The sequence below is a fragment of the Berghia stephanieae genome, chromosome 7, assembly GCF_034508935.2.
Source record: "Berghia stephanieae isolate SIO BIC M18660-M18661 chromosome 7, UCSD_Bste_1.3, whole genome shotgun sequence".
In the NCBI taxonomy this organism is placed as follows: domain Eukaryota; kingdom Metazoa; phylum Mollusca; class Gastropoda; order Nudibranchia; family Aeolidiidae; genus Berghia; species Berghia stephanieae.
Window position 1 is genome coordinate 45,740,382 of NC_088366.1, and position 20,160 is coordinate 45,760,541.

General features: G+C 37.6%; 2 protein-coding genes across 3 annotated transcripts; one reads left to right on the plus strand and one right to left on the minus strand.

Annotated features, from left to right (window-relative positions):
- Positions 1-357: 357 nt before the first annotated feature.
- LOC144977353 (magnesium-dependent phosphatase 1-like) lies at positions 358-9,628 on the minus strand. The gene is made up of 7 exons (XM_078922454.1): positions 9,481-9,628; positions 7,841-8,024; positions 7,042-7,102; positions 5,873-5,983; positions 4,846-4,953; positions 3,489-3,574; positions 358-2,667 (listed from the first exon to the last, which is right to left on the minus strand). Exons 2-7 carry the CDS (start codon positions 8,016-8,018, stop codon positions 2,570-2,572), a joined length of 642 nt encoding a protein of 213 aa, XP_078778580.1. The 5' UTR covers positions 8,019-8,024; positions 9,481-9,628; the 3' UTR covers positions 358-2,569.
- Positions 9,629-12,126: 2,498 nt separating this feature from the next.
- Positions 12,127-19,279, plus strand: LOC144977354 (uncharacterized). Of its 2 annotated transcripts, none has more exons than XM_078922455.1 (2): positions 12,127-12,365; positions 15,453-19,279. In XM_078922455.1, exon 2 carries the CDS (start codon positions 15,599-15,601, stop codon positions 17,903-17,905), a length of 2,307 nt encoding a protein of 768 aa, XP_078778581.1. In that variant the 5' UTR covers positions 12,127-12,365; positions 15,453-15,598; the 3' UTR covers positions 17,906-19,279. The 2 variants fall into 2 exon arrangements, with proteins under 2 accessions (XP_078778581.1, XP_078778582.1); XM_078922456.1 differs by lacking the exon at positions 12,127-12,365 and adding an exon at positions 12,395-12,513.
- The last annotated feature ends 881 nt before the right edge of the window (positions 19,280-20,160 follow it).

The following is a 20,160-nucleotide window of genomic DNA, read 5'->3' on the forward strand; positions in this document are numbered from 1 at the left end:
TGTCAGCAACTCCCCCCCCCCTACTGGATAGGAGGCTAATCTACCATAAAGTACTTTCTTAGGAGAAGTCACCTCGACCTATCTCAGTTTGCGGCTAATGCCTGGGTTATTTCCAGTCTTCCCTTGGAAGAAGACCCCCTTGAAACAAAGTTTCCCCCAAGGAATGAATAAATAATAATAAATGGCATTTATATAACGCGTTACCCCGTTGTCACAGGCCCTAAGCGCTTTGCAGTGATATAAAACAAAACATATGATGGTTAGACAAAAGTGTTGATGGAAAAGTGACACAAATTCAATTTAAGAATAACAAAATATGATAATAGTATTGCACCTTATGACGTAAAAAGATAAAACTTTAAGAATAAAGGGAATTTATTGAATTACATTCAAATCACCATAGGGGCAGCGTGGCTCAGCGTTAGAAATTATCAAATATATGTATTGATTTGAACAGACTCGTGAATCTTTAAAAAGTATTGATTGTAAAAAGATCTCTCTCTCTCTCTTTCTCACTCACTCACATGCACTCACACAATATCAAATACTCGTACAAAATACCAATCTCTAATTTCTATCAACATCCAAGACGAAATATCATTTTGGTTAAAATGTCCATGGCGAGATCTTAAATCAAATTTGTAAAAAATACAAATACTGATTTTATGACTAAAAAACTTCAATATTATACAATACATAAACATATCAACTATTACAACATGGCCATCTTTTGATAATATATGTATTTAAAATTTTGGCCAAAAAACTCATCCTTCAGTATCGATTGATCAAAATATTACTGTTATCTTGGCAAAACGCTCAAACCTGGGACCTCCCAAAGTCATCATTGAAATCCCAGGTTTGAGAATGTTTGACAAGACGAGGGTCACTAGAATCAATCAATCGATATTTGAAGGATGAATTTTCTATAAGTGTCTTTCCAGAATACAACAGAACACATTTACAAACCCTGGCATGGCAGTTTTTTTGCATCCCTTGCGGTTGCAAAAAAACGCAAAATATCACTGCGGCTGCAAAATAAAAAATAAAATAAAATAACGATTTTTTTTCTTTTAATTTGATAGCTCGTGTAGAACGTAAAAGATAATTAATCAAGACTAGTTTCTTTTTTAATATCTCATTTTTGTCCTTTTTACTGGTGCTGATATGACCTCGAATTTGTGAAATCTTTAAAAACAAACAAATACCTTTCTCTTTCATGAACTAATTATGGGTTTTTAGGAAAATAAATAGCAAATTTAGCTGTTTTTAGCTTGCAAAAATTTAGGGTTTTTTTTCTGTGCAAAAAACCGCCATGTCAGCAAACTGACACTTCCTTCTATTCCAAAATGTTTATTTAAACAGTAAAATCATCAAACATAAGAACAAATTTTGTCTACACGTGTCAGCATCACCACTTTTGTTCATCATCATCGCGTGTCCATCATCATCACTACAAAACTCCCTTAAATTTTTAGACAGCTTTTCATCTCCCCATTATTTCTATTTTATCTAGAACTGTATCACACACAACTAGGCTGATTTAAATGATCTTTGTACACCACAACGATGAAAGACAGCGTTAAATGTATTTCTTCCATTATAATATTATTGAAAGTTAACAAGATCGTTGTTTAAAAATTCCCCTAATAAATAATAAATAATGACTATAAAACACCAACGGTGTATCTATAAATGTGACCCACAGAATCGAACCAGTGTTAAGTCAGAATGAACTCACCGTTGGAAATTGAATTAACATACATAAATATTTTTTAAAAAACAAAAAACAAAACAAAAAACCCCAAAAAGTAGTCCTTCAAAGCCCACGGAGCCGGAGTTTATCCCAGTTTCTATAGTGTGAAACGAACAATAGCAATTGCTTGCTACCCTTTCGATAGGATGATAGTCTATCACAATAAATCTGGCATGTAAGTTTTGTTCATCACTTGCGGCCGCAAAAAAAATCGCAAAATATCACTGATTTGCATTGGAGCTGCAAAATCTGCAATTTTTTGCAAATTTTCGAGATTTTGTAAATAAAAAAACAAAAAACAAAAATAATAATAATAAAAAAAAAGGCCAAAAAAAAAAAAGACGGATTTTTTTTCTTCTTTTAAATTGATAGCTTGTGGAAAACATGAATTTACTATCCCATTTTCTTCCTTTTTAATGGCACTGATATGACGTTACATTTGTTGCAAGAAGCGTGAAATCCTCAAAAACAAACAAATACCTTTCTCTTTCATGAACTACCGTAGGGTTTTAATCGCATATTTTTGCAAATTTTTTTGCAAATTTTGCTGTTTTTAATTTTCAAAATGTGGGATTTTTTTTGGGGAAAAAAAAAACGCCATGTCAGATAATATAAAGCTTGGGGTGAATTTCTAATCTTCGTGGTGGAGAAAATAATACAATTTCTTTCATTGAGAAGGGAAAAAACCCCAAAAACTATGACTTCCTCATAATTTTCGTGTTAAATTCACTTTTTGTGTTGTGATCCGTCCTGACTTAATACTGGGGTGAGACAGTGGGTCGCAGTTTGTCAAGATTAGAGGTCAGGCAAAAATCATGACCTTGACCCTCGATTGGTTTGAAACAACTCCAGACCCTCCTTGAAGGACGCGTTGGTCACTCCGTCATCTGGTACAAACATACAAGTCACACCTGAAATGGATGTCGGAGGATCATCATTATCATCATCATCTAATATTAATACTATTATTATTATTATTTTTATTATTATTATTTTATTTAAAAATTGAGCTTTAATATAGTGTAATATCCACCAAATGTGCTTAAAGTGCTTTACAATATTATATTGTATTATTATTTATTTATTATTACTATTATTATTATTATTATTATTATTATTATATTATTATTATTATTATTATTATTTATTATTATTATTATTATTATTATTATTATTATTATTATTATTATTATTATTATTATTATTATTATTATTATTATTATTATCATTTTAATTATCATTACTATAAGATACTAATGATGATGATGACAACGATAGCATTTATGTTGTTCTAATGAATACTGTTAAAATAGTTTATAAAACGTTCCACAGGGTGACTCACTATCTCCTGGTTTACACCTTCAACAACAACAAGAGTTTTAGACTGTCCCAAAAGGGGCTTTCTTTCCATTTTCCTTTCAATTCCCCTTTTGTGCGGCTATCTGGTCTTGTAGTATGACACTCACTTTCGGATCGGTCCTGGGTTCGAGCCTTGCTCGGCGCATAGTTGGAAAATGCTCTTTACTCAAATTCTCTACTGTAATCAGGTGTAAAATGAGTACCTAGGCATTAACAGCGTTGTCTCTGTCCGAAAAAAATACATAATATCACCGAAGAGGCGTCATGTTTCATCCTACATGTTAAGTGTAGTTGTTGGTCAGGGACCCCCTGTAAAGCGCTTTGAGTGCGTTAAAAAAAATATATAAAAGTTCAGTTCAACTCTTTGACTTGCCTAAGGTGGATACATCCTTGATGTTTCTGTGTTCGTCATCAAAGAACAACATGTCCTTGTACGGAATGCCGCTCATTTTGTGGAGCCTGCAGGAAAATAGACAGGGTTCATTATTTCATGGCTATGTGGTCTTGCAGTATGACACTCACTATCGGATCGGAAGGTCCTGGGTTCGAGCCTCACTCGGCGCATAGTTGAGTCCTTAGAGAAGACTCTTTACTGACATTCTCTTACCTAATCAGGTGTAAAATGAGTACCTGGCGGTTATCAGAGTTGTCTACGTCCGAAATAATTGTAATATCACCTGACAGGTGTCATGTCCCATCCTAAATGTTAAATGTTGCTGTTGGCCAGGGATCCCTTTGAGCACGTTTAGTGGATATTGTGCTATATAAAAGCTCGATTTAAAATAAAAACACGCAGAAAGAGGGACAAAATCACAACCATCCACTAAATAATTTAAAATCAAATTGCAATCACCCTCCCAAAATCCATAACAAGGGACATAATCATAAATCAAAATGTCTATCCCACATGCAAGAACAGACACACAAACATTCATTCTTTCTATCTGTCAATAAGACTCTGGAACTACCTGTCACCCGACACTGCAGAATCAGGATGCCTCAACATGTTTATGAGAATTGTTTCCTTCTGTGTGACGGATTTGTAACGGCACTGAAAATCAAAGTGTTGTCTGTTGTTGCTTTTTTTTTTTCTTGTGTTCATGTGGATATCAAATGTAAAATGATCGTCTATAAAGAAGAAGAAGAAGACGAAGAAGAAGAAGAAGAAGAAGAAGAAGAAGAAGAAGAAGAAGAAGAAGAAGAAGAAGAAGAAGAAGAAGAAGAAGAAGAAGAAGAAGTAGTAGTAGTAGTAGACGAGATCAGTGACAGTTGCGCATCTCAACTCAGACCTGCCAACCCTTCACATTCCAAAAGTGGAATCAGAAAGTCAGAAGGTAGGAATTTGAGACCAAAAAATAATATAGGAATTTATCACAAATGGAAAATTCCACTATCAAAATGACCACAAGCTTTGGCGCCAAATACATAAAGAAAATGTTCTGGCACAGCTGGCAAACTGCATATCAAATGTGGGAGGTAATGGAATGGGGAAGAAGAGGGGGGAAGGAGTGCAATTCCCTCCAGCAATAATTATTTTTAAAAATTCACCCTTTTAACCCCCCCCCCCCCCCCCCCCCCCCCACCCTTTCCTCTATTTTTTTTCTTCTTACCATCATCATCATTTTTGGAGATCAGAATTTTAGAGACAATAGCGGAAAGGAAGAATGAAAATAGGAATGATTCCGCCAAAAGCGGAAGGGATGGCAGGTATGTCAACCTTCCACACTCACCCCTTGAAATGGGAAATTTTACAATCTGGGTAAATCTGTCGGAAGTGGAAATATTTATCCCAGTCAAACAGGCGGATTAGGTCTTCGGCATCTCTGATGGCGCCTGTCCTGTGGTGGAGAGATAACGGAGAGAGGGGGAAGGAGAGATAAAAAAAGAGAGAGAAAGTGGGGAGAGAGAAGAGAGACAAAGAAAAGAGAGAGAGAGATGGGGGTGTTAAAGAGAGCCAAGAGAGACAGAGAAAAAAAAGAGAGAGGGGGAGAGAGAGAGAGAGAGAGAGAGAGAGAGAGAGAGAGAGAGAGAGAGAGAGAGAGAGAGAGGGGGGGGGGGGGGGAGAGAGAGAAGAGAGAGAGAGAGAGAGAGAGAGAGAGAGAGAGAGAGAGAGAGAGAGAGAGAGAGAGAGAGAGAGAGAGAGAGAGAGAGAAAAGAAGAAGAAGATTAATATCAGTTTTATTATCATAACCATCATCATCATCATCATAATCATCATCATCATCATACATTCTTATCAAGTCTTTACCTGAAGAAAGCCTGATGGAACAATATAATGAATTACGCCTTTTCCTGGGGTAACGATAAATGTTATCACTAGGTCAATTTCATGAAGGAATGTAGATAATTCATCAAACAGACATCTGATGTTAAAAGGAATCGCCTATGTTGTCCAAAGATGGTGAAAAGGTTTGAACTGAGATTTGGCCAAGTTTAGTTAGTTCTTGTAATGAGTTCTTGTCATAAATGATTAAATCAACCCTTTTTGTACATCTTCAGGAAATATCAAAGCATAATTTCACTTCTAAATATTTTTACAGTTAGTCAAGTTGAAAAAGTATGAAATTTGAGAAAAGATGCTGGATATCTTTCCTACATCTGACCATAACTTCATCAAATAAAGATTAAAATGCTCTGGAGAGCAAATTCTTTCAGAAAATGCAAAAAAATGCAAATTCAAAACTTTCACCTTCCGACTGATACTGATAATGTCATATATATATATAAAATATAACTTACATTCAATAGAAATCTTACCTGGACGCAATGCCAAGTTGATAACCCTCACGATGGAGTTTGGCTAAAATTTGTGGAACGTCAGGGTAGAAGGTGACATGGTGTTTTCTTGCATCACGAACTTTGCCATCTCTGAAAGATGAACAAGGATAAGAACAAAACTGATCTAGGAAGATAAAAATCTGAAAAAAAGCCTGTATGAAATGATGCCATGTAAAACAGGAAGAATAATACCCCATACAATTATCCCAAAACTTAAAAAAAAACAAAACAAAACAAACAAACAAACAAACAAACTAAATAAAAAACTTTAGCTTTTATATCACGCAATATCCATAAAACATGCTAAAAGTGTTTTACAAGGGGTCCCCAGCCAGCAGCAACACGTAACATGTAGGAATTCACTGGCAACGCTGTTAACAGCCAGGTACTCATTTTACACCTATGTTCTGTGAGAGAATGTGAGTAAAGTGTCTTTTCTTAGGAATCAACCATGCGCTGAGAGAGGCTTGAACCAAGGACCCTCTGATCCGAAAATGAGTGTCATACCACAAGACCACATAGCCGCACTAGAGAAATAATTACATAAAAGCCGATTGAACGCTTTGGGTGTTCACCATCCAACAAAGCATCAAACACAAGTAATTAAGCTTTTATATAGCAAATATCCACTAAATGTGCTCAAAGTGCTTAACAAGGGGTCCCAAGCCAACAGCAGCCCTCACCATAGTACAAGGCATGATGCCTTTAAAGTGCTAACCAATTTTTTTTCCAACAAAAGCAATGTTGTTACCGACCAAGCACTCAACTTACAGCTGAATGCAGTGAGAGAATTAAATCGAAGATCCTTATACCAATGGACTCAACTTTGCATTGATTGAGGGGATTCGAACAAAGGACCTACCAGTCTAAAGCCGAGTGTCATACCACAAAACCACAAACTGACATACTTGAGCTTGAGCTTTTTATTGCGCAATATCCACTAAACGTGCTCAAAGCACTTACAAAGGGTCCCTGACCAACAGCAACACATAACATGTAGAACGATACATGACACCTGTTAGACGATCTTACAATTTTTTTTCTGACAGGGACAATGCTGTTAACAGCCAGGTACTCATTTTACACCTGAGTACGGTTGAGAGGATGTGAGTAAAGTGCAATTATCTTATCCTTACAAATTGACTCACGGGTCTTTTTTGAATGGAGGAGTGACATGGGTATCCACCCAAAATGGCCAAAGCGTGTAATCTGAAATGACAAAAATGTAAACATTGTTAGAGTAAAACAACGGCTGCTATCAGACTCAAATTGTAAAAGTAGTCCTTCAGAGCCATTCGACCAATGGAGCTGGACTTTATCCTGGTTTCTATAGCGTGAAAACGGACAATAACAATTGTTTGCTATCCATGGGATAGGATGATAGTTTATTGCAAAGTACTGTCCGCTAAGTCTAACAGACTGGGAGGATAGGAGAACCATTAGGCCCATGGAGCCAGAGTTTATCCCGATTTCTACAGCATGAAAAAGGACAATATCAATTACTTGCTATCTTTTGGATAGGACGCTAGTCTATTGCAAAGTACTTTCTGCTAGATCTAACAGACCCAGCTACCCAATCACTGCTGGGTGGACAGGTGGGTCAGAAAAAAATCTCGACTGCCCCCCAGGATAGATCTCGGTCCCTTTATGTGTAAAGCGAGTGCTCTACCAACTGAGCTTTCGGGACCCCCAGATAGAATGAAAGTTTCAATTTCATTAAAGAATTTACAAAGTGTCTTAAGCATTTCATTCATCGCATTTTTCTTGACGAAGGGGTAACCCGAAACGTCCACAACATGTCTTCATGAATTAAATTGAAGCTTCTCTTCCATTTTAATTGGGGGGAAGAGGAGGGGGGGGGGGGGCAAAATGAGCTGAAAAAAATTTAATCTCCCTGTTAAAGGTCAAAGGTGAAATGAAGCTAAAGAAAAATGACTTAAAACTTACCCAAATCAAAAACAATCAATTTGGGATTGGCCATGCTGGGCTGACCTTTGATACCAAATGTTCCACACACAAATTGATGGCATAAAATATCAGCTTTATTTCTGTCTCCAGTACGGTTTTTTACTTTTCTCCAAGCTTTTGAAATTTTCAAAGTTTGCTGATTCAGAAATTGAAGCATTCGTCACTGAAAAAGATTTTCATTTTAAAAAAGCATCAGATTTTATTTTTAAAGAATAGAGTAAACCGAAGTTTATTGGGGTTTTTTTTTTTGGGGGGGGGGGGGGGGGGAAGACACATGTCATTTGCATAAAGTTATTTATTTTCATATCTTATTATTGATTCAGAGTCATAAGATTCCCACACTCATTGTTTATCCTGGTTTCTGTCGAGATATTTCATGTCCAATTTAGTTTCAATTTTTCCACAAGATTAAATCAGTTGTGCATTGTATAACATGATAGTATAGACATTATGGACTGAAACATACACTGAACCGTGAAAATTACAGGATTTAAAATTGAAACTTTTGGCGCTACATCTTTCTGTATCTGAATCTGAATGGTACTCAAAGTCGACTCAATGACAATGATGTAATAATGGAAAAGATGAGAGCAATGTGATGTGAATTGATATTCTATTCTATGTAGGTAACCTGACACTAATATTTCTTTTTCAACAATATAGGCCTTAATCAAAAAATTATTTCAACACGGATAAATAATAAATAGGAGTTTAAAACTAATCAAATGTTGTAGATATATTACTTTTGGACGTAAGAAAACTGTAACAAGTTTATGATGAGTTTACAACTCAAATCATTATCCTTGTACGAGTATAAGTATAAGTATAAGTATAAGACTCCAAAATGTGTGACTGATAATTCCCTGACTGGACACCATCTTGATAAGCTGACAATTGGTTGAAAGGGGAATTTAGCATTGGAAGACGATGTTCTGTCATGGACAACTAAACACCTTATACTTTTATGACCTCATGACCCTTTTCAATATTGATGAAGGAATATGGCAAAGTCATTGAATCATCTATACTCGAATCCATCCTCGATTCTTTTCTTTTTGGTTTCCTTTCAAATTTTGGCTAGTGACATATCATATATTAGAATCCATCAGACCGACTGGTAGGTTTGAGGACATGATTGATGAATGTTAGAATTCTGTCACTGTTAAACATGAATTTGCAACTGATCTGATGGACATGATTTAGGGGAAGCCACCGATACACGTCATTGTACAGCTGTCTTGTGGATGTCCCCTATCTACCAGAGACGTGTATAAATATAAATGTAATCGTGATTGATTATTATTACTAGGTATTACTATTACACATTCATGTGGACAGTAGACTTGTCCTCAAACTTGTGGGGCTTCTACGAGCTGCCAAAGGAGAAGCAAACGTGGAAGAGAATACTTTTACATTAGTTGCAATGCCCCTCTACTAGCCCTAGCCGCCTAGCCCTAGCCTGTTACTGTTACTGTTTGTATTTGAATTTGTAGAATTGTAGTAGGTAGCCTACTTTGGTAAAAGTAAAAGTAAAAGCATACCAGAATCGCTAAAACATTAAGTAGTTTAATAAACGTGCTGTAAAACTATGGAAGTCCTGCCTTTAACAAAAACCATACCCTCAGCCTAGCATTTGGTTGATCCGCGACAGCAAGGTGGTTTGTTTATCTTAGAATCACTTTGGAGTCATTTGTGGGTCTTTGACTTTTTCCCTGTTCAGAGTCATCAGTTTCCAAGCAATATTGTTTGTGGCAATCGACTACAGCTTTAGCAGTTGAAAAACTCAATTCGTGTTTACACATTTTCATAAGTTGATCATAATAGAATGGAATTACATTAATTATTAAATTTAATTTTTGGTAAGAGGGAGCAGAAGATTAAGTGTATATTAGTCTTTATCGTGAATGTTGAAATCATATCATCATCGCAGTTAAATCGGGGAGTTCTGCCTTCGTCCCCTGTTTTATCTACTGTTTCACCAACAAATCGTCCCACTAAACCACTACCACCCTTCCCCTCCCCCCCCCCCCCTTTTTTTTATAGCTGCACTCACTCTGCACTCCCCCCCCCCCCCATCCCCATTTTCCTCATTCATTTATAACTCACTGCTTCTTTAATCTATTTTCGAATCTCCTTGCCTCCACATCCCACCATCCACCCATACATTTTCTGTCGGCATCAGACATAATTTGAATGTGGTGATTGTAACCATTTGTGCGTGCGTGTGTGTGTGTGTGTGTGTGTGTGTATGTGTGTGTGTGAAGCGGGGCTCGAACCCCGGACATCCGGGTCACAGTGCAATGCCTTAACCACTTGGCCACCTCGCCCCCCCCCCCCCCCCCCCCTTCAATATATACTCTCCCCAAAGCTTTTCGCACCCCCCCCCCCTCCCCTCCAACCCCTTCTAATAAATTTTCCGCTCACGAAAGGTGCCGATAAAAACTCTTCTTTAAGTTAACTTTAAAGTTGTTAAAGTTTTTAGAATTAAATTATTTTCATAACAATACTCTCCTTGTTGCCCTTTATTTTACAAGCAATCATCATCATAGTTTGTCGCTCCAACACCGAACCCACTCCACAGCATCTGGGGAGCAGACTCTTACGAGGGAAGTGACGTCACGACTGTGTCTTAAAATCGTTCATCAATGATAGTAAAATAATTGACCAACCTTTCGCTCCCCTCCGCCCCCCTCCCCCTTTTTTTTTTTTTCCCAAACGACTACGAGGTCCCCAAGGGGACAGCGGCAGCTTCTAATGGTGCTGACACTACTATGCTATGACGATCAACCTAACCAGCAAATTCTTTACCGCACTCGTGCACCATCGCAAACCCGTCCGAAAGCTCGGTCACAACACATTGTTCAACTAGATGCTCTGCGGTTTCGGGTTCTTTCCCACACCAGGTACATGTTGGACAGTTGGAAAGTCCCCACTGGTGAAGCGATTTTACCGTGAGACAGGTTCTCGACCGAAGCTGATTTGCTGCCACCCAGTGCCCCCTCTTGCTGGTGGAGAAGCCTGGCAACTTATCCCCCATTTTCGAGGATTGTATGTTCTCGCCCCCCTCAAGGGATTGAATTCGTCCACACCGACTTCCATCTCGTATATTCGTTTATGTTGGGGACCACATGACGGCTCAAGGTTTTATACAGTTTCAAGTTTCAAGTTTTAAAAGTTTATTTTTAGGCAATTGCCACTATAACCATGGCGTACTAAAAGAGTACTATAGTAGGGCTATGCACTATAACTCATACAAGAATATAATATTTTCATCAACAATCAAGTAAGTAAAATCAATAATAAAGCAAAGCAAACAATGATAATAATAATAGTATCATCATCATAATATAGAAAACCACTGATTGAAATTTTGAACAAGTTTGAGAACCATTTTAAATTGAGCTTTTATATAGCGCAATATCTACTAAATGTGCTCAAAGCGCTTTACAGGGGGTCCCTGACCATAGCAACACGTAACATGTAGAACGAAAAATGACGCCTGTTAGGCGATATTTCATTTTTTTTTTTCAGATAGAGTCAACGCTGTCAACGACAAGGTACTCATTTTACACGAGAGTACGGTGAGGGAATGTGAGTAAAGAGCCTTTTCCAAGGACTTAACTATGCGACGAGCGAGGCTCGAACCCAGGACCTTCCGATCCGAAAGCGAGTGTCATACCACAAGACCACATAGCCGCACAAAGGGTATACATAAAGGGTATTTGAAATCAAAACAGAAAAACAGATCCAGTTTTGTGGCATGTTGGAAATAGCTTGATTTACTATCTTTTACCTGAATCGCACGGTTTAATAATTGTGGCTTCTGATATTACTAAATATAATTTGCTCTAACCAACCTGTTCTTATTTGCTAGTATGTGAACCTAGCCCCTAACTATTGACTCTGGGAGGGGGGGGGGAAGAGAGAGAGAGAGAGAGAGAGAGAGAGAGAGAGAGAGAGAGAGAGAGAGAGAGAGAGAGAGAGAGAGAGAGAGAGAGAGAGAGAGAGAGAGAGAGAGAGAGAGAGAGAGAGAGAGAGAGAGAGAGAGAGAGAGAGAGAGAGAGAGAGAGAGAGAGAGAGAGAGAGAGAGAGAGAGCAGCAGCAGCAGCAGCAGCAGCTGCAAGGAAAGAGACAGTATTTAAAAAAAAGTTTATTTCATGGGAGCTAACTAAGTAAATACTTTTTGCTGAAATATTTACAAGAGTTATATTTCATTCATTAATTGGGTCGTTTTGTTGACACTCACAACCTTTGAACCTTGAACTATGTTCAAAATGATAACATTTCATGCGGCTGCTATCTCCAGGCTTCAAAGTGAATACAGCTTTACCTTTCTCGATCATTCTCAAATCATGTCATAAGTGTTGATTCAGTTATTAATTTTCACCCACGTTACTACAGACAAAAGACTCAGATCTCTATCACATATATAATTTGGACACTTTTAGTTTTAGTAGAAAGCTCTCTGGCTCTGGCACGCCCGGCGCAGAACATAATGATAATGGTCTGTATTTGTGTGGTTTTTTTTTTTTTTTTCTTAAGTCGCAGTTCTCGTCTCCGTCTGTGATAAAACTATTTTAATCTTAATAATAAAAAGTCGTTTTACTTAAACCAATCCATTCATACATGAAGGACATTCTTATGTTTGTAAGGTCAGTAAGGTAGAATAAGTGCAGTCGTTGGATGTCTAATGTTTTAATAATCTCACTGACCACATAACCCACATAAACTCTATTAACACTGAAAAAAGAATCCGGAAGAGAAAGGAAGTTTTCTCATGTATTTCCAAGCTACGTTTTTGACAGCCAAGATATGTTTTGTATTCCTTTACATACATAAACTGGTGTGTGAACCTTTGATTTAGGTTACCTACGCTTTCCCACTGTGTCCAACCAAAAGGCACTGGTCTTCCCTGATCACTCGATAGCCAATCATATTTAACATGTAACTGTTGTGCTGTGCAGGACCATTGAGGCGTTTTATCTTTTGAAATGACAAGAAATTGGAATCAGTGACAATCTGACAGATGTCAGACATTGTCCTGGTGGATCAAAATTTGTTAGGGTAAGAAAAAAAAAGTTGAGCTTTTATATAGTGCTATATCCACTAAACATGCTCAAAGCGCTTTACAAGGGTTCTACAGCAACACTTAACATGGCATATGCAGGTGAACTATCAACTCCTTCAACCGGCAAGACCTGCCTAGAAATTCTCATTCGCCGGCATTTCCGGCATACACCAGCAAACTTTGACCCATGGGCAATTCTTACCTGTGCATCGTTTTCCTCTACTGGGTCAGGAACAATAAAGAAAGGATTACAGGGAGGACTCGCGTCTCATCTATTGATTGATCTATACGGTCCATGTCCACATTGATACACTCAAAAGGCGACTGAACTGGCATAAACTTAAGGCAAGTGCAAGTCTTTCTCCCCATTAAAAAGTTGGCTATCGAGATGGATAGGTCGATAGACTATCGTGTTTGAAAAAGAACATGATGAAAAAGAAGGCCATGCTGATGTCTCTTCTGCCAGACAATGGAGGGATGAAGTTGTGAAATAACTTCTTCAGCAGTACCACTCTAATGACATTTACAATGCAGACGAGACGAGGCTTTACTACAATCAACACTTCACAATTACCATTTTTACAAACAATAATGTCACACTTTGTTGTCGATGAAGCATGAATATAAAGAGAAATTCTAAAAGAAAATAGACCCCCAAACACACACCCCCCGCCCAAAAAAAAAAAAATAATAAAATTTTTTTGTTAAAGAAACAAAAAAAAAATATTAAAAAAATACGCCTCTTGTAATCAGTCTACTGTCTTAAATATGACAGTCCCAAACCTGTAGAAACCTCAGAGGGGAAGGTCCTACATGAATGGTACATGAAAGCTGGTGCTTAGATGCTAGTTTTAGCTTCTCCGCTTAATCGCACACTCCGCTTAATCGACACACTAACCTGAACTCCCGAGGGTGTGATATAAAGCGGAGTCGACTGTACTACTACTACTACTACTACTACTACTACTACTACTACTACTACTACTACTAGTACTACTACTACTACTACTACTACTACTACTATATACTACTACTACTACTACTATACTAATACTATACTATACTACTACTACACTATACTACTACTACTATACTACTACTACAACTATTACTACTACTACTACATACTACTATACTACTACTACACTACTACTACTTACTACTACTACTACTACTATACTACTACTACTACTACTACTACATACTACTACTACTACTCACTATTTACTACTACTATACTAGTACTATTACTATTACTACTACTACTACTACTATCTACTACTACTACTACTACTACTACTACTACTACTACTTACTATACTATACTATTACTATTACTACTACTACTATTACTATTACTACTACTACTACTACTACTACTACTACTACTACTACTACTACTACTACTATTACTACTACTACCGCTACTACTACAACTACTACTACTACTACTATTAGTACTACCACTACTATTACTACTTCTATTATTACTACTTCTATTATTACTAGTACTACTACTACTAGTACTACTACTACTACCACTACTATTACTACTACTACTACTACTACTACTACTACTACTACTACTACTACTACTACTACTACTACTACTACTACTACTACTACTACTACTACAACTACTACTACTACTACTACTCCTGTGGTGGGTGGTTGTCGGTGGTGATAAAAATATTAATTGGCATTTATTTTAATAGGGACATTCTGGGTGGGGCTGTGACCTCCCATAGGGGGCAGGGAGGTACTTACTGTGTCTTCTATCCCCCTATATGTTTTCCAACTTGCTTTCTGACTTTGTCTTGGAATCAGATTACTTGGTTATGTCCAGGCCCTGGCCGGATACCCTGGCTGGGAGGGAAACAGTCAAATGTATAGTTAGTTTTGGGAGATGATATTTTTTTCCTTGTAAATCATCTCTCTGTTATGCACTATATTATGTTTTGTTTATGTATTATGTATGATTTGTAAACATTTGAGTGTATTCCTCTTGATGGGGACCTGTGCTTGTGTCTGGATGAGACTTTTAGGTGATCTCAAACTAAGTACACTGATAGTGTGCATTTTGAATCTACATCTGTTCCCTATTTGAACCAATATCCCTTTGTCTGCCTTATTCTTGGATGTTTTAATTGTAATTCTAAAACTTTTTACTATCCCATTTTCTTCCATTTTACTGGCGCTGATATGACCTTAATGTGTTGCAAGTGCCGTAAAACCCTTAAAAACAAAAACATAATAGGGACATTTTGTTGTTGTTGTTACAATCTAAGCTGGTGATTCTCTGAAATCTTTTCAATTATTCAATGAAGTTTCGATTAATCAGAACAAAATAGTTTTAAATTCTGTCATTGTCAGATTGTTCCAATTAAGTGGCTATTGTGATTAAGCGATGTTCAAATTATCAGGCTCAACTGTATTAAGCCATTTGATTATGCACTGTTCTTTATATTATCCCATTATTACACTTGTGCTTTTCATTTTACTTTTTTGTTTTTTTTTTCACAGTGAACGGCTTGCCTGATTTTTTATGTTCCTTTTATGAAGAATTGAGACAACCCAGGGAAATCTTGGATATCTTAGCTTGATTTTTAATGGTTTACAGAATGGTTTGAAAACATAATTGAGAAATTAGTATCATACAAATAACAAATATGGATGAAGATTGGCAAAAAAAAAAGAAAGCTCTACGAGATGCTGTTAAGATAGGCAATGCTGATGATGTGTTGAGGATACTACTTGACGATTTTGAATTAATCAAGGAAGATATCGGAGACATAAAGAACTCAATATTTTGTGAAAAGGACACAGCCCTTGTTTTGGCCTCAAAGTTCGGTCATTATGAATGCATTAAGCAGTTACTGGAGTGTGGAGCTAATATTTATATAAAAGGTGAAGAGAAATTTGGATACCGGTACATTCCCCATGATTTCATTGGTGCCATTGTCAATGCTGCAATTCAGGACCATTTGAAATGTCTACAACTTTTAGCAGGGACTAGGATTTTAAAAAGTTGTCCCAAAGATAAACATTACACGTCTTTTCTGCAGGAATTTATGGAGAATGCTGGCGATTCAGGATATATTCAAAATTTACTGAGCAATCTGGCAGACGTTGACAAGAAATGTTTTTTGGAAGGCTGGAGAGGACAGAACCTATTGACTTTGTTGTTACTGCATAATAATGACATCTCAATCTTGGTCGATGGCCACAACTTGCCTGTGAACAGCTGGGATTTTAATGGGTTAACTCCCCTGATAATTGCCATTCTTATCAAGGATTTGAAATCTGCTAAATATTTGCTAAGCAAAGGTGCAGATATGAAAATGCCAGAAATGACGAATATGAATGTATTTGAACCTGATGGTCGACTCCAATCTGATTCTCTGACAATAAACAATGAAGAATGGGATGTTGGTAATGGAAGAACGGCTTTAATGTTTGCTGCATGCATGAGGAATGCCGAAATGGCAAGACTGTTAATTGAATATGTGCCTTCAGAAGTATTGAATTGGTCTGAGGGATCCAAAGGATTTACCCCTCTGATGTTTGCAGCGTCTTCAGGAGACATAGAGACAGTTAAACTATTTCTAAAACACGGTGCTATTGTGAATATGATTGACTATTCGGGTATTACACCTCTTGACTGTGCAATAACTTCAGAAGATCAGGAATGTGTTGAATTATTGTTAGGTAAAGTCGTGCCAGAATTTTACGGCAATGCTTTTGTCTTATGTATTTTCCGAGATGTTCCAAATCTTTTGCTGGCCGTCCTCAAATACTTCAACGAACCAGACTTCATCGACATTCTTGATCAATCTCACCTGATGGATGCCATTGTCTACGACAGTCTCAAATGTGCTCAGGTTCTTATAGACAACGGTCATGATGTAGATTTGAAAAATCATTCTGGAATGACGGCATTGATGTTGGCTTGTATGGAAGGGAAAGAAGAAGGAATTAAATTGTTGTTGAAAAACGGGGCAGACGTGAACGCACAGTCAAATGAAGGCATCACCTCAGTAATGTTTTCAATTTGTAGAGTAAATGTGAAATGCTTAAAACTGCTCCTAGATCACAATGCAGATCTCAATTTATTTGATAATCACAAGGGTACCGTTTTCTCAGCAGCCATGAGACACAAAGGTCCCTGTTTGAAGATCTTGTTAGATTCTGGACAGCTTTTTGATGACGACGGTGACCAGAAAAGTTTTAAACTTGTGCATAAGGAATCAATGAGGGAGTTTCGATCCGGAGGCATACTTCCTATTAGTAATTTGATTACAGCAGTACAACATCAGATCTTTGACTTTGATTGGACCAATATGCATTCACTGCCATACATGTGCTTTGCCGCAGTCACCTCTGGAATATCTCCAGCAAAGTTTGAACGAAAAAGCATGGTGTCCTTCGTCACATTCACTTTTCAAGCAAGTTCAGATTTTGGCATTATCAAATACCTGCTTTCAAATCTCTACTTCCTCCCTGAAGACTATTCATTTATTCAAAAAGCAGCTTTAATAATTAGTGACAACCGTCGTACCGCAAGTGAAATGGGACATACTACAACTCCAGAAGAGGAACAGGGTAAAGTAACTACACTGGCATTTTACGAAAGTTCCTATTCCCAACCTTTGAGTTTAAAAGTTTGGAGTTTCCTGCACGTCTCAAAAGCCATAACGATGAAGCAACTTTCAGATTCAAATAATATACAGAGATCTTCCCTTGTGAATTCCTTGCCTATCCCAGAATCCCTGAAAAAGAAGCTCAACTTCATAGGTCCATTCTCACAGCTTTGTAGGGACCACTGGCACAAAATTGGCATGCAGGAGAGAAAATCTGGGTTTTCTGAACTAGCTGGTCTCATTTTTGAGAAAAGTTTGTTTAGTCAAAATCCGACTTCATTGGTGAAATGTCAAGTAAAGGAATGTGAATGTGAGGGTTTGGGTCGAATCCTTTGACGTGGGTTTGTAAATAGCATACATTTCCTCCTTAGACATTTTTTTTGGGACTTGGAATGAAAAAAAAAAGTATTGTATAGCAATAATGATACTATCAACTATGGCTGTTGCTAATACCATTACCACTACTAATAGTAGTTGTGGTTGAAGTAGCAGTGGTGATATTGGTAGAAGTAGCAGTGGTGATGTTGTTTTGGTAATGGTGATGGTAGTAGTTGTTTTGGTAATGGTGATGGTAGTAGTAGTTATGGTAATGGTGATGGGAGTAGTGGATGTGGTTGTAGCAGTAGAAATATAAGTAGTTGTAGTGGAGATAGTAGTAGAAGTCGTAGTCTTAGCTTCCACTTACTGGGTGGGTTCCTGACCTCCCATAGTGGGCAGGGAGGTACATACTGTCTTCTATCCCCTTATATCTGTTTTCCAACATGCTTTCTATCTTTGTCTTGGAACGCGATTACTTGGTTTTGTCCTGGCCCTGGCCGGAGTCCTATCTGGGAGGGAAACGGTCAAATTCATAGTTATTGTTTTGGGAGATGATATTTTTTCCCTTGTAAATCATCTCTCTGTCATGTAATATTATATTTGATATTTTGAATGTATAATGTAAGCATTTGAGTGTATTCCTCTTTGTTGGATTTTGTGCTTGTGTCCGGATGAGACTTATAGGTGATCTCAAACTTAGTACATTGGTGGTATGCTCTTGGAGTCTACATCTGATCTCTATTCGTTCCCAGTTCTCCTATGTCTTACTTTTTCTTGGGTGCTCTAATTGTAATTCTAGAACTTTTTACTATCCCATTTTCTTCCTTTTTACTGGCGCTGATATAACCTAATTGTGTTGCAAGCGCCGTAAAACCCCTAAAAAACAAACAATCATTCTACTAATGACGTCATGGACCATTTTTTATATGAATATATTTATGCATCAGTATTTGGGCTAAGGGGGTCTCGATAGCTCAGTTGGTAGAGCACTCACTTTACACGCAATGGGACCAAGATTGATCACAGGTGCGGTTGAGGATTTTTTCTGACCCCCCCCCCCCCCCCTGTCCACCCAGCGGTGAATGGGTAGCTGAGTCTGTTAGATTTGGTGTAAAGTACTTTGCGATTGACTAGTGTCCTATCCAAAGGATAGCAAGCAATTGCTATTGTCTGTTTCAAGCTATAGAAACCGGTATAAACTCTGTCTCCGCGCCGAATGGCGTTGAAGGACTACTTTTCTTTTTTTCTTTTCCATTTGGCTTAAAATTCATGTCTTAATATATTTTATGTTTTTACTTACCAAATACCAGTTTCTGTGAAAGATGCGCAAAGTTTTAATATTATTTAGTAATTTTATAATAAAACGTTTTATTAAATATTTGTGTTTTCCAACATGTTTCTCTTTCTTTGTTATTGCACGCCTAAGTTATATGTGGAAATGGATGGGGTTCCTGACCTCCCATAGTGGGCAGGGAGGCACTTACAGTGTCTTCTATCCCCCTATGTATCTGTTTTCCAAACTTGCTTTCTGTCATTGTCTTGGAATGAGATTACTTGGTTTTGTCCTGCCCCTCTGAGAGGGAAATAATCAAATGTATAGTTTTTGGTAGATGATATTTTTTACCTTGTGAATCATGTGTTATGTATTGTATTATGTTTTGTTTACAGATTATATAGGATTTGTAAACATTTGAGTGTATTCCTCTTCGTGGGGTCCTGTGCTTGTATCTGGATGAGACTTTTAGGTGATCTCAAACTAAGTACATTGATAGTGTGCTCTTGGAATCTACATCTGTCCCCTATTTGAACCAGTTCCTCTTTGTCTTAACTTTTCTTGGGTGCTTTAATCGTAATTCTAGAACTTTTACTTTCCGATTTTCTTCCTTTTTACTGGCGCTGATATGATCTTAATGTGTTGCAAGCGCCGTAAAACCCATAAAAACAAAACAAACCTGGGTGGGGTTCCTGACCTCCAATAGTGAGCAGGGAGGTACATACCGTGTCTTCTATTGAGCTTTAAAAATACATTAATCTTTTGTATAGCTCAATATCCGCAAGCGTGCTCAAAGCACCTTACAACGGGTCCCTGACCAACAGCAACACGTAACATGTAGAATGAAGCATAGACAACGCTGTTAACAGCCAGGTACTCATTTTACACCCGAGTATGGTGAGAAAGTGAGTGAAGAGCCTTTTCCAAGGACTCAACTATGCGCCGAGCGAGGACCTTCCGATCCAAAAGTGAGTGTCATACCGCAAGACCACATACCCCC